Source organism: Lineus longissimus, chromosome 11 (genome assembly GCF_910592395.1).
Source record: "Lineus longissimus chromosome 11, tnLinLong1.2, whole genome shotgun sequence".
Classification (NCBI taxonomy): Eukaryota; Metazoa; Nemertea; class Pilidiophora; order Heteronemertea; family Lineidae; genus Lineus; species Lineus longissimus.
The window spans coordinates 17,112,716-17,136,681 of NC_088318.1; the positions used below are offsets into that span (position 1 = coordinate 17,112,716).

General features: G+C 42.3%; 3 protein-coding genes across 4 annotated transcripts; 1 reads left to right on the forward strand and 2 right to left on the reverse strand.

The window, feature by feature from the left end:
• Positions 1-44: 44 nt before the first annotated feature.
• On the forward strand, positions 45-16,842 carry LOC135495649 (uncharacterized). 2 transcript variants are annotated; one of them, XM_064784476.1, is made up of 19 exons: positions 45-155; positions 7,403-7,768; positions 7,956-8,138; positions 8,380-8,472; positions 8,672-8,807; positions 9,167-9,263; positions 9,448-9,600; positions 9,820-10,021; positions 10,139-10,272; positions 10,539-11,163; positions 11,524-11,632; positions 12,005-12,176; positions 12,533-12,710; positions 12,896-13,048; positions 13,562-13,724; positions 14,074-14,177; positions 14,630-14,713; positions 14,874-15,062; positions 15,290-16,842. In XM_064784476.1, the coding sequence occupies exons 1-19, from the start codon at positions 81-83 to the stop codon at positions 15,641-15,643; spliced, it is 3,570 nt and encodes a 1,189-aa protein (XP_064640546.1). In that variant the 5' UTR covers positions 45-80; the 3' UTR covers positions 15,644-16,842. The 2 variants fall into 2 exon arrangements, with proteins under 2 accessions (XP_064640546.1, XP_064640545.1); XM_064784475.1 differs by lacking the exon at positions 45-155 and adding an exon at positions 5,339-5,560.
• LOC135495808 (epidermal retinol dehydrogenase 2-like) lies at positions 1,055-4,111 on the reverse strand. The gene is made up of 6 exons (XM_064784749.1): positions 3,846-4,111; positions 3,271-3,455; positions 2,596-2,727; positions 2,040-2,284; positions 1,674-1,799; positions 1,055-1,424 (listed from the first exon to the last, which is right to left on the reverse strand). Exons 1-6 carry the CDS (start codon positions 3,994-3,996, stop codon positions 1,331-1,333), a joined length of 933 nt encoding a protein of 310 aa, XP_064640819.1. The 5' UTR covers positions 3,997-4,111; the 3' UTR covers positions 1,055-1,330.
• A 1,358-nt stretch (positions 16,843-18,200) lies between the features above and the next one.
• LOC135495609 (ubiquitin-conjugating enzyme E2 variant 2-like) lies at positions 18,201-23,788 on the reverse strand. Its single transcript, XM_064784415.1, has 4 exons — positions 23,735-23,788; positions 22,883-23,088; positions 22,474-22,596; positions 18,201-22,255 (listed from the first exon to the last, which is right to left on the reverse strand). The coding sequence occupies exons 1-4, from the start codon at positions 23,772-23,774 to the stop codon at positions 22,046-22,048; spliced, it is 579 nt and encodes a 192-aa protein (XP_064640485.1). The 5' UTR covers positions 23,775-23,788; the 3' UTR covers positions 18,201-22,045.
• Positions 23,789-23,966: the final 178 nt, after the last annotated feature.

Consider the following 23,966-nt stretch of genomic DNA (forward strand, 5'->3'; position numbering starts at 1 on the left):
CTATGTCACCACTTACGCACCGGAGAAGTGTAAAGCGGCGACCTATGATGAGATAACGGAAATGTGTACCCTACACAACAATGGAAAGGACGCAGCGGCGGCAGCTGAATTCGATGCCCAAAAGAGTAACACCTACTTCGAAACTGTCTGCGAGGGTAAGCATCACAAGTGTGAAAAGCTCACTGGGCCGTTCATTGAAGTAGCATTAGTGTACACATTTCTTAAGACAATGCTTATAAGCGGGATGTCCACATACACCGATTTTTAATAGCATATTTAGAGAAGATTTGATCATCAAGGTGGGTAGTTTGGTAAAGTCCATTTGACGACAAATCCATGCTCCACAATCGAATGCCGGGAATGGTAAGTTTTTTTAGATCAGGTAAGCAGTAGAGGTCACGACTGTAGCCGACAGTGATCTCTGACAAAATTCTGTCATTGCTTCGACGGCAAGGATATCACTTGTTGCTAACCGGAGTCGATTTTACTGCCAGCTCCAGGAGACAAGGAAGTCGACCTTCGCCACACAGGAAGTCGACCTTCGCCACGATGCTAAAGGTAAACTAAAGATACTCTGCTCCAAATTGTTTCGTCCTATGGTCTGATTCCTCTACAGTGGTTAACTAGTGTGGTTTTGCTGCTTTCACAGACTCAGTGCAGTTACAACTGCCGAGCTAGTCACTGTTGAAGTAGAAACTAGCGTAGGACTGATACCACTACAGCGTAAAACCACCGCAGTTTGTTCATGCGGCGTATTTTAAATGCAAAAAGAGCAAACTCGGGAAGCACTTTTAAAGTGTAATCAGTCCTTTAATACTGTCGTTCGTAACTTTTGTACACTGTTACATGTAGCACTAGGTTGGTTAGTTTGACCAGGGAGTTGCATCTTTATTACAACTCCCTGATTTGACAAACTTATTGACTGTGTGCAACAGTTACATTTCGCTTCACAAGCCTTTATACGTATGTCGGCTCTGTGTCAAAAGCTAGTTTTTACACGGTGTCTGATGTGATGTGGTGTGGGTGTTCGGATGAATTTATCCATTGGCTGCGATCGTTCTTATTTTAGATTTATTCAACAAAATGTATAGGTGAAATGAATAACATTTGGTCGGCATGTAGGGCGAAGTTGCTGATGACCTCAGAATGTATGACTGTTTTAATACCGTCCAATGACAGTCGGCAATGCCAGAGAAAAGTACTGAGTTACTCCTTCTTCGCTCGTCCGACAAAGTTCTCCATTCCGCGGTTTGAGCCGAGAAAGTCTAAGATCCTTGAGGCGCATCGGATGGGGAAGACCCTAAACGAAAACATCACACCCTTTGGTGAATTACTCCGTCTTCGCTCGTCCGACAAAACTCTCCATCCCGCGGTTTGAGCCGAGAAAGTCTAAGATCCTTGAGGCGCATCGGATGGGGAAGACCCTAAAAGAAAACATCACACCCTTTGGTGAATTGAAAGAAATAACCGCGTTTGATAGTAAACAAGATCTGCTGAACATGGTCAACCTGCTTTCTGCAAAAACACTGCTTACACTGAGCATTTTAGTTGTAGTGGGCCAATGGCGACTTGAGGTTTGCTGGATCAAAGTTAGTGCAAAGCCTGTAGTACAAACACACGTTTTACACTGAAGGGGCGCTAGGTTTATATTCAAGTCTGGGCATAGCACTTACCACTTTATGATCACGGCAAGATACATTACTCTGGGCATAAGAAGGATTTCTTGGTTGGTAAGTATTGCCTCTAAGATTTTATCCGCGACATATTCTGGCTCGAGATCAGGCAAAGCCCATGAATTCCTGAAATATTGAAGAAAAACGCTGTATACATGGAAATGAACTTACTCTGTCAGCGGAATGTCACTACGAAGGGAACATGTATGGAGAAGAAGGTTGCTTTCCGAGTACACGTCGCTCCCAAGTGTTTTTCCTTTTATCTTACCATTTACCCGGACAAGCCTGGACCGCGTTGACAGCAGGTTTCGGGATAGTTCATAAATAGAACGAGGCGGTGGAGAAATTAAACAATGATGTACCTACTTGAGGTTGAACCCTTTGAACATGCCAGTGCGGATCAAAGAAGGACATATGACTGTAGTTTTGACTCCACCCTTGCCCATGGTCTTGAGTTCCTCCCGCAGCGACTCGGCAAACCCAAGAGCAGCAAATTTGCTGGAACAGTAGTCAGCAAGTTTGTTGTTACCCACGATACCGGCCATGCTCGCTATGGTAACAATGTGTCCTTGGTTGCGGAACAGCATAGCGGGCAGGAAGGATTTGACCGTCTGCAAAGATAGGTTATACGCTCACGGTAAGCTCTTAACCAACCTCTGTGAAAAATAGATTGAGTTGAGCAAAGAACAGAAGATATTCCGCTCCGAAAAAGATTTGTATGTCCCAGAAGAGCACGTGTAGGGGAAAAATATTTTATCTGCTTTCGACTTTGTCATCAAATTAGGAGTGACTTTCTCCCGAAGGCAAAGCCGAATCTAAGGTGTCACACATCGTAAGCTGGCATTGAACGAAATGGAAGGACTTCTCAGCTTTGGATTCCTGTTACACGCTGGAGAAATTGAAGCCAAGTTGTATTTCTCACCCAGAAATGTGCCAGTGCGTTAACGTCAAAGGTCCTGAGGATCTGAGTGTCTTGGCATTCCATGAAGGATTTTCCGGTCACAATACCAGCATTGTTTACAAGAATGTCCACATCACCGACTTCTACCTTCACCTGAAATTTGAACTGAACCACTTTAGGAGAACAGATAACCAGCTGTAAGAGTCTGGCGGAAGGTCATGGGAGATGGGGAGTGAGCAAGGAAGAGGGTGTACGGCAGAAAGTTGTGTCGTCATGACAGCGGTCAAGCCGATAGAGGTAACACTGTGGCTATGGGGATTAACTGTTGTTGTATCACATGAGGGAAAACTCCATTGACTATGGTATTTGTTATGTAGGGGGTGCAAGTGCACATACTAATGCGGCCGATATATAACCTCATTGATGGTAAACATTTTTTCTGGCCGATGAAAAATTTTCCACCCTGAACCTAGATAACAAAGAAGATGGTCAACGGACCCTTTTTTTCCTGTTTTATAACAAGTAAGCATTGGCCACAGTGGGAAAAGGCCATGGGATATTCTCAATGGCTTGATTGGTACGCTCCTTTTCCATACACGTCCCCTTCCATATGATCATCTTGCATGTCCGTATCTCTAAACCGGCCACTAAAATACATTTTCGTCTGTACTTTTTGCATCGTGTTACTTCATTTACCTTGGCGGCGACTAAATATATTGTCTCCCTCTTGCTGACGTCACAAATATACGATGAGACCCGCCCGCCGAACGTCTGGATGAACTTGGCGGTTTCTTCAAGACCTTCCTTGTTGATGTCCCAGATGACCAGGTTACAACCTTGGGTGGCGAACCTCACGGCCATAAGGCGCCCAATGCCGCTACCTGCAAGGAAAGAAGGTTTGCGAACTGACCCACTGGTTGCAATAAAGATGCCCGCTGTGCGGCGACACAAATGTGGCGGAATAACCAGGTCATAACCTGGTGATCTGCGGGAGAATGAGTCCGACCCATTGTTCGATAACTGAACGCGGTGCATGCTGGAGAAGCAGATGGCCTGAGATTTTGATCTAAGATAGTCGCGACATTTCCGATCTGATTTGACAGTACATGGCACCCTTGCGCCCATACTGTGACCAGCCTGTTGATTTCTACATCTGCGACCATGGGTCAAATGGTTTTTGTAGCGAACTTGGCATAGTGCCTACATTGCCACAACAGTATGTATGATTCTGCTGCACGTTACGACCCAACAGCCTCGTAAATATCACTCACCCGCTCCAGTGACTAGTACGGTTTGTCCTGAGATACTCTTCTTCCGAAACTTAGCAGGGACAACGACTTTACAGATGGCAACGAAAATGTCCTTCATGAAAAGAAATAGCAACACCAAAAAGTCCCATATTTTTGGAAGTAGGCCCTCCATGTCCCCTGTCTTTGCTTCAAGGCCTATCACTTTACAACTTTACCGCATGTCAATGTAATTTGCCAATGTGTGTCGTATACGAAGGCTTCGGCCTAATCATAATATGTTCAGATCAATTGTCTAGACCTTGAACTTTGAATTTGCACGTTTGGTCTTGGCAAGCAAAGAATATTGTTGTAGGCCTGCTATAATCTGTTTGATACTTCATGCATGGTGTCAGGTCGGTCAACTAATTACTTTTGAAAGTTAAGACAAACTGGTCCTGACAAGCTCGTGCTGGTGTGAAAGAAACTTTTGTCCCTGGAAGAGAGTGTGCGGATCACTTAAATATACTACTATTGAGATACGGTTGTACTGTACGCGCCGGTCACCGATCCAAAGATTGACCGCGCTCAACGTTGCTTAACTTCCACTCTGGGGCCAACGCGCCAAACACTTAACTGGGCCATAAAGGAATTCATTGATGGCTGGTGGGTTAAGCCGTGCCATATACCTGGGGGTACTATACAACGGTGTATTGTGTCATTGGACAATAGTGAATGACACTTCACCTAGGAGGACGCTTATTTGTGTTACACTGGTTTAACGGAGATAGTTGCTATGCATACCGAGATTGTGCAGTCAGCAGGTCACATATTCCTGGGATTTAGTTTGGTCTTCGCTCCATAGTTCTGTGATGCAACTATTGAAGTACCAGTAAATGTTTGAGCTGCTATAGTTTTGTTGATGGCGTTGCGAAATTGTACTTCTTTTCGTAGACCCTGGTTGTGACCTACTGGTACCTGGTAATCCTCAGTAAGATTTGTATACTGTTGGAATGTTTCAGGCGAGGCGGACAAGTGCATCTTGACCCTTAAGTTCTGGACTCCATTACGCCGTCTCAGTCCTCGTTACACAAACACGTGTGTTTAGTAAGCTTTGGAGTGGATAACTCTCAATTTCAGAGAGGGCAAGCCGAGCGCGACAGTTTATAATGACGACAGATCGCCCCGGTGTCCTGGTTGTGACATCCCATCCCATGGAATTGTCCCAAGGCCCTGTGAAACTATGAGGGCCTACCACATCAGCAACACACTCCCTGGTTGTGACTTCGTCCTCAAAATTTACGAACTGCCTACTCACTGCCGACTCGGCCCTTGGTGTCAGTTGGTCCATAAAACTTCCTTGGTTAGTCCTGAAATACCCATTTTACTTCACTAATTTCGTTAGTTGTCACTGGGTGCTCTCGGGATTGGCTAGCAATGGTGTGATCGATATTGAAAGTATATTCATGGGCTGGCATGTACTCTAGATACCGGTTTCTGTCCGAGACAGTTTTCAGTTCCAATCGTCGCCGCGAGTAGGCATCACAGTCCAATAGTGCTGAAGAGAGGACTTCCTCAAAGTTGTCTTCAGAACCAAGTGAGGATAATCTGTGATATAACCTGCCAAATATAGTGATCAAATGGCGGAAGGTGGGAAGTGTATACCACAGCTGACGAATGATGATCAGCTATGGATCTTGAATCAGGTCAGCAGCGGGAAAATGACCCAAGATGAAGCACTGGAGGAGGCGGCGAAGAGGGTTCGTAATCGTATCGTCCCGATTTTCCATCCCATTTTGATGTGATATACCAGCTCGGTGTGAAAGGAAATTTAGTCCCTTGTAGAATTAGTCCCCATTTAATTATCATTTTCAGGGGCGTGTTCAGGGGTGCATGGCTAGGGACCAAGGCCTTAGATAACGACCTCACCAAGGACCTCCCTTCAATGATGGTTGTGACTTTGTCCTTGTCTTTTGTTGCATGTCTCTTCAAGATGTCTACCCAAATAAACGCAAAACATGGTTGTGGCTTTGTTCAGACATGTCTGTTATCCTTTTAGAGGTTTATGGAATAACAGAATACATCCTAGATTCTGGTTGTGACTTTGTCCTAATTACCTAATAGTCATTTTGCAAACTTTAGGCAGCACTGACTCACAATGCCCTAGTTGTGAATAGTCCCCACTTTATGATTAGTTTATGGTCATATTCTAACAAGCTTTAACTTTGTTTCTGTAAAATTAATGATGTAGATCTAAGGGCCTGGTTGTGCCTTCGTCTTTAATGGTCTGTTGTCTTGTTGCATGCCTTGTGAAATGTGTTGATATCACATATCAAAGCCTTCTGATTGAGATTCTTTGACTGTCTTGCCTATGACCCACACTATTAGAGTACTCATGAGTGGTTATGGTCCTTAAAAATAAATACCCTTTAAAGCCTCAAGACACCGTCTATGACCCAGCATACATGATCATAGTTGTGACTTTTTCCTCACATTTGGATTATGTCTTTTATGCTTCATATAGCTCTTCTTGGTTGTCCTTACTTGGTCATCCCAATGCATGGTCTTGGAAAGTTTTCTGAAACTCATCACCATCAGTTAACTTTCATCGTGCCTCAATCTTCACAACTTAATGGTTTTGCTGTCGGCACATAAAACTATGTATTGAAACCTACTGAAAACAATAATCTATTAGCAGGACCTATGTGATACAAGTTTGACCCCATGATATCAAAATATGTCAACAAATCTGAGATAATTGTTTTGCACCTGTCCAATCATATGCTCCTGTGACCTGGTTACTGAAATAACTTGTAGACAATGCCTTGTGGGCTGTTAAAAGTTATAGGCATGATTAATAATAAACAATAAATAAAAATGAAAATGAAAATAAAAATCATAATCACAATCAAAGGCTATTATGTTAACAAGTTTCACAGGTCATGCCACAAGAACAAGACCTGTTGAGCTTGATCATGTTTATAGATTTCAGCCCACAAGGCATTATCTAAAAGAATATATCAGTAACCAGGTCACATGAGCACTGTGATCCGACAGGTACAAAACAAATAAATTTGATATGAATAGAGGTGAACATGTTTTGTTGACATATTTTGATACGGTAGACAACGGGTCAAAATAGAATCATCCAATATCAAATAACAACTAGCACATTACCTTAAAGGGGGACTATAGGCAGGAGCAGAGGGTTAAATTGACCATCTTTGGGTGACATAAATATGCAGAGTAAGGGCACTGTGTCATGTTTAATTCATTATTAAATATATCCCTTGTACAAGCATGATTTACTGTGAGATGGGAGAGACCCCTATTAGCGACTTCTTGTAACTTGATCTTGTCTACCAAGCTGTTGCCTGTAGAGTCCCTTTAAGGATCCGCTCCTTGCACCTGATGTTCTTTCATAGTTGTATCCTTGTTTGAAGTCAAGCTGTCCTTCATCCAGCATCCAGTTATTTCCCTTCAAATATTGTTATGAATGTGGTATTGCTGGATTAAAACAGAAAATGAAAATCTATTGCGTGGTGCCTATTGTCCCTTTGTGCCAGTTCTCTTGATTTTCTTTTTAATGTATTGTTTTATAGAAACAAGAAGGCCAAGCCAATATGCCAATGCCGATCCCAGGGAAAGCCAAATCACCTGCCACCCACCGCACGAACACCCTAAAAAAAAGCCATCATCTGTCACCTTCACCGTCCTTGACCTCCATGACATTCTTCGGCTCATCAGACAGTTTTTCAGAATCGCCCAAAGAAGTTAATTTCATATCTGCACCGATTATTCCGATAGAGGTGCAACAGAATCCTTTGGGTGTCCTGGATGCCAGGAGAGGTTCCACCAAGTCAGCGACATCTCTTACCTCGGAGGAGGAGATGCACAGGATAACCAGACAGGATTCAATCTCGAAGACGGGCGACATGGAGAGACTTGTCATATTTGAGCAGGTGAAGGTAAGGGTCGGACTGTAGTGGTCTGAAATTTCAAGGACATTCAGGGATACATCATTTAACCAGCAATATGAGTAATCCTGACCCTGTCCTGTCAGGAAGTACTGATCACGAGTTATACCATGGAACAGTTGCAGGCCTTTGAGTGTGACTTTGAGGACTTTAGTATGTTATTGCCTTGTGCTTTCAGAGTGGACGAATGACGATTGAAGATGCTCTCAAGTTCGCGGATGACCATGGTCTGGTGTCGTCTGCTAAACGAGAGAACGAAGCCATAGCAGATACAACGTCTGCCTTGGCTGAGCAGAAGTGTTACAACTTTGCTGTTTACAAGAAGGGCCGGTTCCAGTCACAAATTCGGAGAATTCTTCAGGTAAATTGAACAAGTTATCATTTGTATTATCTGCATCATCATCGTCTTCAATAGCATTGTCATCTTCGTTATCATCATGAAGACTTCCATCATACTTGTTTGATCAGGCCTACTTGAATGAATTATCAAATAGTTCATACACTATATATGGAGAAATACATTGACCTGATGCTGAGTTTAACTTCTAACCTTCTTGTTACAATGTTGATACCACATATTGCATTGTTTACATTTCTTGCAGATTGATTTCCGAAATAAAGTCATCTCTAACATCCAGAAAGGCAATGTCATCAAGAAGTATGACTTCGCTCAAGTTCATGATTTCGACTCAAAGGTACGCAGTGGATTTATTTATTCATTCGTTTGTTTGTTCATTTGTTGACCGGGAGATACCCCTACAAAAATGTCACACGGGTGAAATTTCATTTCAGCAGAGTCGAGATTTTCCTGGGTATCTCGCTCACAGGCAAGGTTTTACTGGAAGCCTGTCACATATGAACCAAATATAATGATGATCATCTTTAAACTTGTAGGAAGGCGATGTTAACTTGAAAATATTCTTCAATGACGACTCCGACCTTGACATGGATGCTGACTCACCGGAAGAAAAGAACGAAATCATGCGTCTGCTGAGTGTCATCATTAAATTGAACACAGCTGATGCACGAAGTAAGTTTTTCCCAAAAACTGTTGTCAGATCATTACATCACTTGCACTGTTTGCAATGAAAAAGGTTTGTTCATTATAGTGTCACCCCTTATGAAAAGGCTGACTAGCTTCGGCTTATGGGACACTCTTTACTTCCAAACTCCTATCTCTTATGTCCGGCCCCTGGCGAGAAGGCAGTTTCTACTCTACACTTAACTACCGCATCGGGAAGAGGTTACCAGCGAGTCTTGGACCTTGGACCCTCCATTCACGAGGATCACCAATAAAGCTTTCCCTCTCACAAAGTACATGTAGTATCTTACTCGGCTTGAAAAGGTTGGCTCTGGGATTAGTTATTTTGATTGGGATTTTTCTTTCAGTGGAGAAGGACTTCACCGAGGCGTTGCCACAGCTACAGACTATCATCAAAGAAGGCCAGTTGGAGAAGAAGGGCAAAGGATTCATATCCTGGGTCAAGTAGGGTTATTGATTTTCAATGCTGTCAGAACGCAAAATTATTATACAAACTACACCAAAAATATACAATGACTAGTCATTTTTGATTCTTGACGACACTAAAGAGACCATTACATCAAATCCATATCACACCCGCATAAGGTGATGCACACTATGTAGCTTTATATCTCTATCCTTTTTTCAGGCGCTGGGTGCGTGTGCGTCACGGAGAGGTCTCGTACTATCGTCCTGGAGAAGAGACGGCTTTGAACATCATTCAGCTCGCCGAGGGGACGACCGCCGTTACCAAGGTGGAGCACAACGGGTTTATCATCATCGGAAAGATAAAGCAATTTGCGTAAGCTATGATGATACAATATGATACAACGCCCTTCTCAAAGCGTGTAAAACATCTGATATGCCAGTTATGGTCTGTTTATGTACGTCTGTGCATCCCCTGAATGACAAGACCAACCAAATTTAGGATGTGAGACACTTGGCTCTCAATTATGTCTTTCCTTACCAATTGATCACATGCTCATGATCATATACTTACAATTACAATATGTTTTCCTAGCTTCCGTGTCCCAGCGGAACACCGCACACCAGCCGAGGTCAAGCAGGATCGAGACAATTGGATCAAGGTCATCCTGGAGGCGAACCATGGTGGAAAGAGCATGTTGGCCCCTCTTTCACCACTACTCTCTCCTCGGATATTAGAGCATGAGTCTGAGAAACCCACGCTCGACATCAAGTTCAATTTGCATCAACTCTGTGAGGTATGGTCTCATCTTTACCTTTCTGATACCGTTTTTTGAGTAGGCCTATTCCAAGGATAGCACTGTGCTTGAGTGACTTCTGAAATTGTATGCTTTTCAATACCTCTTGATCTTCAGGAGTTGGCGGCCATGAAGCAGCAACTAAAGACCCTGCAAGTGCCTGAGGATGTCTTAGGACAAGCTGACCGCGTTATTCAGATGGCGGAGATGATAGAGGTTGCACCTATTGGCGAACGACCTAATACTGGGAGGTAATTGGCCTTCCAATTTACCGGGTAGCTAGCTGCCCTGGTAGAGGCTTGGGAAAATGCGTTTATCACAAGAAAGAGCCTGAATGTGTGTTCATTGGTAAATTTAGCAAAAAAATGTTAGTTCACCAGTTGTAACATGGACAGTATGACAATGTTGTAATTCATAAAAAACAGTGCATGCATATTTTGCAAGCCACAGGAAAAAATGTCATCATCATTGAAAGTATGCTGCACTGTATTAATGTTATTCATCTGATTATTTCCAGTGGTGCCCCAGCCGAAGGTCCTGCGGCCATGGATGATAAAAAGCTGTACGCAGAAATCAACAAACGCTTATCGCAGCATATGAGTGGTACGCATTACTCCCGAACAGACATCTGTAGCAAGCATGAATTTGACGAGGAGGGGAATCGCATTGCTGGATCCACAGTTCCTAGGGATGAGATTGATGATGAGAAGGACCCAGGGTATGATACTGTGGGACCTCCGGACCCAGTAAATACTGTCAAAGTTTCAGATTGGAGTATGGCTGTAGATGCGTCAGAAGTTCCACCGCAGGACAGATTGCAGCCAGTACCTGCGCCACGCTCAAGACAACCAACGAAGCCTGTGGTTGCTCCTGTCAAACTGACGGAAGATTTGAAAGCTGAAGACGGAAGTGAATCCAAAGTTCTAGTTGATACGCAAAAGGTTGAAGAACGGCTGCCTTTACCACAGCCTACAGAGAGCTCAGTGCCACCTCCACCAGGCCCTGGAGGAGCGCCACCACCACCCCCACTGTCCGGCCCTGGCTTCTTCTCAATGTTGATGCAGGGCTCCGGCAAGAAATTAAAGCAAACATCAAAGATAAAACTCCGTGCTTTCCATTGGAACAAAGTTCCGAAGAATTTGGTAACTAATGACTTGCAGAGTTTTTCTTCAAGCAGTCTAAAAGAAGTAGACCACAGTCTAAAAGAAGTAGACCGAAGTCTAAAAGAAGTAGACCACAGTCTAAAATAAGTAGACTCAAAGAAGTATACTTTTGAATGAGACGATATTCAGGACCACTTGCAAACGTGTCCTCATTTATTCTACTGAAGAAATCTATGTCATCAAATTCCTGGTTAACCCTTGAATCTTCTGTTTAAGCTTATTTGAAGCTCATTACCAAGCAGGTTATAATCATTTCCAATTTTGGCCGTTTCACAGTCCCAGGAGTAATCGCGTTTGGACGCTATAAATAGTTACACAGGTGATGTCCTTTTGTTTTAGTGTGGCAAATCAATGTGGAAGTCTGCAGATGACTTGACCGATAAACTCGATATCAAATTACTTGAGGATGTATTCACAGCTGGTGGAGATGTCCCACAAACGCCTACAGGTAACTCAGTGCAATATATCCTTTTCTATACAGACTTGCATTATACAAATAGTGGATGTTCCTTTTAGGATCCGTTACGACATTTTTTTGGATCCGTTATTGCTTTTTTGGATCCGATACGATGTGATGACTTGAAATCACATGATGTGAATCGAGTTACGCTATTGGCCAAGAACATTGGGTAGCATAATATTATGTTATGGCGAACATCGCAGCCATATTGGTTGTGACATCGTCTGCAGCACCACTGCCGAAGATTTGAATGTGTATATAGGGATCTTTCCAACATGCCCATGCAAAGTGGTTTTCATAATTCTCCATTGTTTGTGAGATGAAGTCATCATCAGACATTCCATAAAGCTGTCTTTTTAGCTAAAACGCCAAAAAACACGCCGAAGACCCTTCTGGATCCGAAGAGATGTCAGAACCTGGATATTGTCCTGATGGGCCTCAAGATGTCTGTGAGTCAGCTCGAGTCCAAGTTGAACTTTATCAAGAAAAGTGAGGGTGCACTTCCCCTCGAGCAGATATGTATGCTCAGAAGGTAGGGAGTTGTTGTTTCTTAAAGGGAAACTATGGTAGTTTTGGTTCTTCTTAGTGTTACTGACTGGGTATGTAAAAATACAGAGTCCATTAGCATCCACACTATTGCATTTCTCTCAATTGCGGTGATGTTTTTGGGTCAGACTTAAGTGAACCCAAACACGCTCTTTTCAGCAAAGGTGCAACATGTTACTGGTTAGTCCTGTTCCATGCAGCAGTGTTCCATGTGTGATGGAACAATTTCACGTTCAGGATTTGTTGAAGATGATTAATCAATAAGGTTATATGTCCTTTGCGCTATTTCTATCTATCATCTTATAGAATTTGGTAACAATTCCTGTGTGTTAATGTCTTCAGATTGCAGCCGACAAGTGATGACATTCAGATGTATAAGAATTACAAAGGCAAGCGGGAGAGTCTCCAAACTGCCGATCAGTTCTTGATACAACTTGGCGAGATTCCTAATCTTAATCTCCGCCTCGACGCTCTGGTGGCCATTATGGAACTACCCGCTCAGTTTGATGAACTTGGACCTGTGAGTATTATTTCAGTCAAAGTTACAAATCCAATTTCATGGATATAACGAGATGCGATTTGGTTGCTTTAAACCATAACTGCTGAATTTCGAAACGAGGCTTAGTTGGTACAAGTGCATTAACACTGTAAAGTTTGGTTCATTTTTAATCCAGGTGTTTTAGAATAGGACCCTTTCCCTTCCAGACTGTCACCAACATGAACGAGGCATGTGGAGAACTAATCAGCTCGCAGAAGTTCCTAACCGTCCTCGAGTATGTCCTTGCTGTCGGTAACATACTCAATCAGAGCAGCAAGAAGGACGTGGCTGATGGATTCCAGCTGGCATCACTGACAAAGGTATGAACAGTGTATAGTACCCCCAGGTATATGGCACGGCTTAACCCGCCGGCCATGAGGGAATTCCTTTATGGCCCAGTGGTTGGCGCGTTGGCCCCAGAGTGGAAGTTAAGCAACGTTGAACGCGGTCAACCTTTGGATCGGTGACCGGCGCGTACAAAACATCTGGCAGACCTTCCCACGCGATGCGAGCTCTGGATTTGTAGTTCGGTACTGAGACGCATGAAGCGCTAAGTAGGATCGCGGACGATCCATCTCTGTCCGAAGGGGGGAATGATGTATAGTACCCCCAGGTATATGGCACGGCTTAACCCGCCGGCCATGAGGGAATTCCTTTATGGCCCAGTGGTTGGCGCGTTGGCCCCAGAGTGGAAGTTAAGCAACGTTGAGCGCGGTCAATATTTGGATCGGTGACCGGCGCGTACAATACAAACAGTGGAACACCAAGATAAATCAATGAGAAAGCAGACTTTTGAGATCAAAGGGTTAATCCTGCCACGTTTTCTTTTGCAGTTAGCCGACCTGAAGGGGAAGGATAGGAAGTTTAGCTTGCTCCAGTTCGTGATCGAGCAAATGGCTAAGCACAATGAAGGATTGCTGAAGTTTCACGAGGAGCTGTCGCATGTGGAGGCTTGTTGTGACATCTCCATCAAGGGTCTTAATGCCGAGATTGAAGGTAGGTATCCTTAGTTGATTTGCAATTGTGAGTTTACCGACCATAGTCTACCAGTTGGATAGGGAGGCTTCCTTTAAAACAAGATCCAACCAAAAAGGTTGTTACTTTCAAGCTTTAAGAAACCCGACAGCTCAATTAGCAGAGCAGTGGATCGGCAATCTAAAGATCTGTGGTTTGAATCCCAGTCGAGGCAGCTTGATTTTTCTGTACTCTTCATTCTCAATGTTGAGTTTAGAGAGATTCTGTGGTGTTAATTATTCCATTCAGGCCAAACCGGTCTTCCATTGTATGATTACAAATTCACAACCAGAAAGCTCGGTTGAGACCGCTGTAATTATCTGCTTTCCAGTCATGCAGAGAGACTTGAACAAGATCGAGAAGAATGCCAAGATATTGAAGAAATCAAGAGGCTCGGTGACGGTCTATGATAACAAGTTCCAGCAAGATGTTCAGGTAATCATAGCTAATGGGCAACATCAAGGGGATATTCAGTGGAAGATACTCGACATGTACATATTGAACGTGTTTGAGTTTGGTCCGTCTTAGTACAGTTTTTAACATTGCCAACTGCGACTGTAGTCAAAGAAGGTCTTGTGTCACTGTAAGCTCCTTTATTATACAATACACATTATGTTAGGTTCCTAAGGGGCAGCGGTAGCGCAGTGGAAGAGAGTCGGCCTCATGATCAGGAGGTCGTGGGTTTGATTCCCAGCCGAGTCACTGCTTGGTTCCCCTGGTCGAGTTCAAGTGAGCGCCTTATGGTTGCTCCTTGAAACCCCTGATTGATTTCTGTGGAGACCGGGGTAATAATATGATATCCAAAAGCGCTTTAACAGTTACGTTACTGAGGAGCGCTATATAAATGCGTGATATTATTATATATCAATTGTTGTTAACTATTTCAGGACTATGTTGCTGAGTATGAAAGGAAGGTGAAGACTCTCAATGATACCTGCCTGAAGACACAGATAATGTACAAGAAAACACTGGTGAGTCGATTAAAAAATATTTGGACGTCAACAAAACATCTGTATTTGGGAATTGGTATCACACAACAGTTTTGCACACACACACTGTTATCTTACTACAGGTAACATCTAACTAGCGACATGTCGAACTACCACACTATCTTTTTACCTCTCTTTTTAGGAATTCTTTGGCGAGAACCCAGAGAAAGACTCTGAAGAATTCTTCAGTTGTTTGGCGGAGTTCATTAAGAAATTTAAACAGCTTGTCACAGAGTATGAGAAGGCGAAGAACCCCGGTAACCCCAGGGGGGCACTTGCTTCAGCTATGATGAGGGGGGTACCGCATCATTCGATGATGAAAGAGAATAAGGTAAGTCAGGTTTGAAGAACGGATAGTGAGGATAACTGGTCCTGTCTGTACGTGCCTGTCTCTCTGATAACTTTTGCTTTGTCCACATGATAAGTCAAAATCTAGACAACTTAGACCTTTGGCTCTTGGTCAGAAGCATTGTCTTTTGAGGAGCTTGTTTATAAAGTGCTCACTCCGCTTAATTCTTATTAATCTAAGTCACCTCTGTCTGAGTTTGTTTATTTCAGAGTTTTGACATGGGTATGCTGAACAGTGCCAACATAGCCAAAGGAACTGGTAAGGACCACCCCACGATGGAAGGTTACCTGGAGAAGCTCAGCGGAGGGAAGCACTGGGGGGCAAAGTGGGACAAACGCTGGTTCGAAGTGTCCTCTACTGGTCATCTGCATTACTACAAGAAAAAGTTCGATAAGAACCTTGGTTCTGTGTATTTGCATCGGAGTCCGATCAAAATTGATGAGGAAGACGACACTGTTATATTTATTGATACGGAGGAACGAGACTTTAAGATTAAAGCAAAGTCGGCAGAGGAGGCCCAGGAATGGTTTAAGGTGCTCGGTTACTATGGGATCAAACAGTGAGTGCACCAGTTGGGATCACAACGTTAAAGGCCCATTTCCACTTCTGCAGAAAAAGCGGGAAACTTCATGGCCTTCACAGGCATTGGATTAATTACTATGCAAGTTATTAGCTTGGCATTTGTAACTGACCACAAAGCCTGTGAAGGCATCAAAACGGCAGTGGTATAAACCTGGTATCGTGGACTCGAACCTTGATTTGAAAGGGTACACCTTCATAATCACTGGTCGTCCAGGAAAACAGAAACGTAGTTATACGTGTGCACAATACCGGAGTGCAGGTATTTTGCACACGAACTCGCTGAAACTTGGTATTTTTCAATATTTGTGTATCTGTCTCCACAATGGCAAGGCTAAGATTTGTATTTAGTATACATGTACTTGTGAAATTTTCAATGAAAATGTTGGGCGTAGGACTTTGAAACCCTGATGCATTATATGCTTTTTGGTTCATAGTTCACGTTTATTCCTCTATAATCCTTATTCAATGTTATAATGAAAGCTAGACCATATCATTTTGCTGTTGATAGTATAAGAAGTCATGCGATTATGTATTTTTGTTGACCATGTGATGGTGGGTCTGTGATGCCAGACCACGAGACCCCCCAATACTCTGAAAACGGCACACCTATCCTTTTAGCCCCTTATTGCATCAGATGTGAAAATAACTTGGGTACTATCAAGAATGCTATCCTGCCACATTCAGTTCACTTCCAGAATGAATTCGGTAATCAATTAGTCCTATGCCTATAGGACAACAAAGGGGTTAATGTGACAGGTCTGTACATGGATACAGATGATCGCCTAGCAATGTTCTTAAAAACATATCAAATCAGTATCAAGTATATATTGAGTTATATTCCAGACATTTTACTTCCTGCCAAGTTTATGTAGATTTTAGAATGTTTCTATTTGGAAACTTGATGAGATTTGGAAATATACATGTTAATTTCACCGTCCATATATCAAGTGAGTATTTCCTCAAGATTAGTTATTTCTGTATTTCTAATTTACTATTATGAAATTTTACACCAATGTCCAAATGCAATCTTTGCATGAACAAGTATTTTGGAGTTAGTTCCAGTCAAATTCCGAATTCGAAATCGCTGAAAGTGATAATAACTTTGGTGCTATCAAGAATGTCATATCTATATCAATGCAGATCACTTCCAGAATAAATCATTCGACACTCTATTACACTATCCCAAGTCTTCGTCAGTCATTTTATGCAACAGGTTAGGTTTCATCTGAAACATGCCAACTAAAATGTGATCTGGCCATCAACAATGATGATTTCTACTGTGTTTTCTCATGGAATGTTGTGGATGTGAAATCAGCCTTTACTATGGTGAAAGTGAGATTTTCTTCTTGAGGGAAGGGTGCTGATGTTGTCCAAAGTCATTATAGATGAGCTACTTGAGGTACCTGAATGGTCTCATTGGCCTGACTGGGCACTTTTCAAGTACACAGAAGATAGAATCGATACCCATGGCAGAAGACTACACGAGCCATATCAAGTAGGCTACATGAGCTGTCTCACTGACTAGGTTAGGTCGGTCTTCACAAGGGCCTTGAGATATTTACCTCTAACCAAAGGCAGAAGGAGCCTCATATTGTCCCAGGTACATTAGAAACCTCGGGTACAAAAGCTACTTCAGGTATATGAGCTACTTCCAAGAAGGCTTCTTGAGTTGCCAAGGAGGTGTTTGGGCCTCTACCCAGAGCAAAAATAGTGTCCTGATGCTGCACATGGGGTTGTATGAGATACAACCTAAGAGCTGTCCTGCATACAACCCATACCAGTTTGGGTATGTCTACAAGGGCTCGGGGAGAGAGGCACTCCCAAAGACCAAATGCCCTGATGTTGTCCAATGTTCATGAGGTTCCTCAGGTACCACCAGAGCTACCAAAGAGGCTTCCTGAGTAGCAAAGCAGGGCACTTTGGCCTATCATCAAAAGCACAGCGAGACAAGCCTCCAACCAAGGCAGAAGGGTCCTGATTTTGTCCCAAGTACCATACTTGAGATGAGTGACTTGAGTTGTCTCGATGGTCTGGTTGTACCCATCTTCAGAGCACCGGGAGATGGCACCTCTAGCCAAGTCAGAGGGGCCCTCATGTTGAACATGGGGTGGTATGTTGTGGGTCAAAGAACTTGGGTACCATTCACGAGTACCTTGAGAGAGAACCGCTCTCCAAGGCAGACGTCCTGATTTTGTACTTGGGGGAGTTGTTTGTACTCGTACAACTCATGTACCAGTCCTTCAAGAGAACAGCACGATAGAACTCTCAAAGTCCATAGGTGACGATGTTGGTTCTGGTAAGACTGGCACAACCTACATTCCAATGCCACAAGTTCCGTAAATGGGTGCCGAGTACCACTTCAAGGTGTGAGTGGAAGTCGACCTCTATCAGCACATTGGTGTTAATGTCTCATACCAGTCAAAGACCACCAAACTTGTGCAGTAAAGAGATCATCAATCTCAGGACTGGGACTTGTTCTACTGCAGGAATCAATCGCCACAGAATCATTTTTCCAAAATAATGAAACCAAGACCAATGTTATCCTTTACAAATTTTAATAATTATACATAATACAAGAAACATTTTGACATACTGGTATCTAAGCACATGGTGTGAGGTAAATTAGGATGAATCTTTATATCCCCACCTACCTATCTCTATTAGAAGTATCCATACAGGCTATAATATGGACTCTTCTAACGTATTAACTAGAAGAGTCTACAAGGCAAAATAGGGGGCGGGGAAAGTCAGATCAAATAAATGGATTTACAGATCAAATGATTGGACTTGAAAGTGAAGAACCACCAACAAAGACTGTCATATTTTCTGTTAAAATCTGAGGTACAATTCCATGATTCACCCATCTTGGACCATACTGAAATTTGTCTTTCAACCAAAATATTACTGTGTTGATTGATGGCTACACAATTCAGCTTACACATGTTTCAGAGACCAAATGAAGTATTCACACACAGTTCGAAGGATATATACGGTAAGAGCATCTTGAGTGATGGCTTAGCTCAGACTGCCCTGGTAGCATGATGATGATGACCTGGCTTTGTTAAGTACATCTACCTCAAATACCAAAGTCTTGTGAGACGTGAATGAAACAGCATCACATAATGGCTATGACATGATAGAAGCAAATAAACTCAAATCGACTGACGAGACAGACACTAACATTGGCCAGATACTGACAGGGCGTCATAGCCATATGCGTCAATACGCGTGCTCAGTCCATACAGCTCACAATGAGAAATGGGTGGCCTTAATTCACTTGAAAGTGTGTTTTTTTCATGAAACTCAACAACGAGCAAAAATTACAAGTAGATTGGATACTTCCGCTAAACTCGTTTTTCGATATCACTTGACTGCAAAACCTTATGTATATCCCGAACTCAATAAAAACCTCACCGATTTAGCCAGTTTGTGAAAATCACACGCAACAACACAGTGACAGAAAATACCTTGTGTCTATGTACAGCTTACAGTTTAGCAAATATGCATCTTGACCGAACACGAACTTCTTAACCCTCTTGTTTCTTAAAAAGATTAAAAGTCAGCATTAACTAATAGGATTCTTCCCTGATGTCACACTGTCATGAGATTTCTAGGATCCGCCATGTTTGGCCATCAGATAGGACTGCTGGGTCCTTGACAAAGAAAATAAAAATTTGGAAGAATGATACAATATGGGACAGTGGTGAACCCCAGGGCAATCCTTCGGGGTTGATTAAGTGCCAAATGAGGTACGACCCCCAAGACTTGATCAAGACATCCCATTATCCCCACAAACTAACAGCCATGACTACTTGAAACCAATTGATTTTCGTGAGACGAATATTATCATGAGAGCGGTATAGTTACGACTTTTTGGGGGACAAAATGTTTAACTTGAAGGTGTTGTCATAAGAAAATTAATGCACTCACATGGGGAAATGAATTGGTGCAAAAGCTGAAAATAATGTTTTTGCGGACATTGGGCCACGAAAATGAAGGGGTTAACAGTACTGTTAATACTACAATTAATATCATAAAGGAAAATCGTGACATTATTCTATAACCATAGGTCAGCCATGAACATGATCAAATCACCAAAATGCTCAAGACTAGCAAATTATCAAACAAAACAAGAGGGTCCTAAGTTGCAATAGCAAAAAATAAACATGGTTGACAATGACAATGTTTTGACAACCATGTCTGAAAAAGGTCAGCATATCTACTGCCATACCGACTGCCTTCAATATAAAAATCTTCATAACTAAATAGGTGAGGGATCAAGCCACGTAATACAGCGATGAGAAGGGGTCGAAATGATCTTAAAGCTGTTTGAATTCCAATACAAATAGTGATTCACAGCAGGAACACATATTTTACAGAACAATATATTTTACACCACGTAGCTTGGTCTGCATAATTTATGTCCAAAAAGCAGCATTCTCCAATGGGCACACCTCACTTGTAACGCGTCACTCTAAGAACAAACAATTCCGTTCTAAAGTGTGTGCTAACATACATGTAGGATTCATGTTGTGACTTTTCATCCTAAGGTCATTTCACAGAATGTCTTCAAGTCTAAGCCAATTAAAGAACAAGCTCATAACAGTGAATCCTATGTGAATTGGGCCAAACAGGCAACCACTGTGGTAACTGAAGCCAAAACTGATGTCAACTGGTTACTGGTACCATCTGAGAGTCTTAAGTCATTTCCCCCAATTTTGAAACTAATTACAAGCGGGCAAAATCGTTCCATCAAAGACAAAAATGCACTATACACTTTCCCAGTGGAGAGATGCGCTGTTTATTACGTACATGTACACTGTTATTACCTCGCCAATATATACATGTTGCAGTGTCTGGTTCAAAAGTGCACAGCACCACCACTGAGAAGCTGAACCTCCTGATCCACATGCAGTTACCCAATCGGCAACTACATGTACGTGGGATGAGAAACTGGCAAAAACTGAACACACATAGGATACTTAGAAGAAGAACTTTGCCAAACCTTTAGATAATATGAAGCTGATACATGTAGCACTTGCCAAAGCATGTCTGCTCTTGTTTCTACGGGCAACCAATCTAATACAACAGAGAACAACTCAAGTTTACAGATTCGTCAAATATTTGTGACTCGCTCTACCAAAACTAGGCACTTGTCGCATCTGAACTTGACAGGTTGATACGGATTTGTTGTTCATTTCCCTATTGTAGACCTTTTGTGAAATCTATTACAAACTGATTTGGTCACATTTCACAAAAGGTCTACAATAGGGAAATGAACAACAAGTCCGTATCAACCTGTCAAGTTCAGATGCTACAAGCGCCTAGTTTTGGTAGAGCGGGTCACATTTAACTGTTCGTTCAGGCTAAGGCAATCTTTAGTCACAACAACAGTTGCTTTCCTTTTATTGGCCGACGACTGTCTTGCTTTAGATTGTTCTCGTACTGTACACGCAGTGAACCAGACGTTTGCCATCAACTAGACTACATTATCAGTAGGCCATACAAAAACTAAAAAAGCTTTTTTGCCAAAATCAGAATTAACTTAAAAGCCAGGAGTAGTGGCCTATTTAGAAGGCTTCAAATGTATCAACATTGCCTATTAACACAGCATCAACTTTAAAAACTCAGGAAAAAACCACAACTGACTCATTTACAATTGGTGCACTACCACTATTTTTATCATTACATGTCTGATATTTTTTCTTCCATAGAAACTGACTATGGGCTATAAATCCTCGCGACTTTGGACTGTATCATGTCAAACATGTCTCCACAACCCATAACATACCGGCACTTCAAATACACTCTGGTGTACACGATTATAATTGCTCGAAAGCCAGAAGCAAATGGCAATTCCTGACAAAAACAAACCCAGTGGACAAGGCATCCTTGACAGCCTCAGACTGCAAGGATAAGCACGGCAGTTAACCTTACCACTGAGTATTCTGTTGCGTGGAAACTGCCATTTGCTCGAGGCATCCGTGAGGGAGTTAGTACCTGGGTCACAGTCCTTCAGCTATCATTGAACCCTGATTGATTGATTGACAGCCCAAACTAATAAGAGCAACTAAATCAGGAAGATTCCAAACAAGTTACCAAATGATGATCAGCAAATGATACATTCTTGTTCCCAGGTTTACTAGACAGTACTCTAGGACAAGGGTTAAAATGGTGCTCAAAAGAAATTGGCATTGTAGCTTTCACCTAAACAAGAAAAAAATACCTGTACATTGTTTAACGCATAATGTACTATGGTTTAATAGCTCTGGTCAAGGTGAAACTTACATTGAAGAAACCAAAGTCAAGAGATATTCAATTGAGACAGTGATTATAAAATCACTGGCATTTTGTAACTTTGAACGACCCAGCAGCAATGCGGCTCATTGGAACATCCCACCTTTATGCAGCATCCCACCTTTCTGTAACCCCTTCTTCTTATTGTTATCTAAGTCGTAAACCTGACCCTCTGGAGGCTGCGGTACCTTACAATAATCCTTGCTCTGCATCAATTTATACAGAAGACTGAGTATAAAGTGGATACTATAACATCGCGACCAATTTTTAAGCTCCTTCACAGACGACTTTATTACCTGGAAGAAAGTGAAAGATGCATAAGTTTTTCAAGTATCATAATTTTCTGTCACAATATCAGCCGTCATTTATGTTTTATCTCTGTGAGTGGAACTAATAACACTTTAACTACTTCAAACTATGGTAGTGATAAAGCTCGGAGAAGTTTGAGCCTGGCAGAAGATTGAGACCTATCTCATTCTCTTCGGGACAACTTTCAGAATCATTCCATACTTACTAAACCATTCTCATCCACAAACGGCAAATTAATTTTTGTTGTGAAGTGAACCGTCGGTGGTTCATCTGGATACTTCGGCCCACAATCTATCCTTAGAAGGTAAATCCGCCCATCAAATACCGTCTGAAAAAAGATTGGTCAACATTAGGAAAAACTATGCCATCTCTCGGCAAAGCAATAATTTATAGTCTTTGCAGTAATCTAATGTAAAATGAAAGATTTTCGCAATTCAATACTGCGAACTTAAAAGATTCCAAATTTGGACATAGCCAAGCAGTTGCAACAAGTTTCTACTCAACTTCAAATACTGGATACATCAACAACGACAGGTGTGTGTACAAGCCGAAGGAGGCTGAAATCCAATTTATACCAATAGTAGCATCAACCTAAATATCAAGGCACTGCTTACTTTATGGGGTCCTATAATTGTGCCATTCCATCTTGTTAATGATCCATCATCAGAGCTATCAAGTCCCCAGCTCACAAACTGACTATCAGCACTTTTGCCATCGTGCCCTTTCTCGCCATTTTCCAGCTCATCAAGCAAGACAAAGTGTCGCGGTGGTTGATTTGAATGAGTTCCTTGACCTGAACCCTGACAGGAAGGCGCGTGACCTAAAATAGAAATGTATTGTCAGTTAGCAAGGGCGACAACATTCATAGCCAATAGAAGCAGTTAAGATTTATATTTATGTAGGCTAGAGAGGTTGACAGGATTTAGGCTACAGTAGGAGACAGTAATGCCACAGTGGAAAGTACTAAATAGCCACATCATCGACATGAGTTGCTCCCGAACACTTTTTTTCTTTCAACGATTTTGGACATTTCAATCATCAATCATTTAATGTCAAATGATTTCGAACTAGTTATGATGATCATGATGATGATGATACTCCGATAGATCATGAGATTTTGTGCGCTTGTGACTGGTGACTCTTGAATGTCCACTGCCAATGTTTCGGACATGAATTGAAATACTGTTAGAGTGATCAGAGACAGCCGATGTTATGGATTTCGCATTACATCATGGATTGTACAATAGTACAAATGCAAAGCCTGCACTGTGACTGTACATTTCCTGGAAATGCACAGCAACCAAAGACAACAGCGCGCCGCAAAAATACCATCAAAAGCAAGGGAACTACGCCGTATAAAGCGCTGACGCGAGGTGATTGAACAGAATATATATTGAACATGATGGGCAATATCTTTATTTCTTCTTTTATTTCATCTAAGGGTGTTGAAATTTATGATTCTGTACCCTTTTCTCTTCCTTGTCCGTGTCCACTTGCGCTCGCCATGTCGGATTGCACTGCCGAAACGAATGCTGGGAAAAATTTTCCTCTGGCAGTGGCAGTCTTGCTCAACAGCCCAAGCAATCAATAGACTGCGAAGCATTACAGGTATTTCACTGGACTGCGTAAGAATAGCTTATTAAATTTTTAAGAATCACAATATTCTGGATATCTATCACTTCAAAATCCACGTGGAGT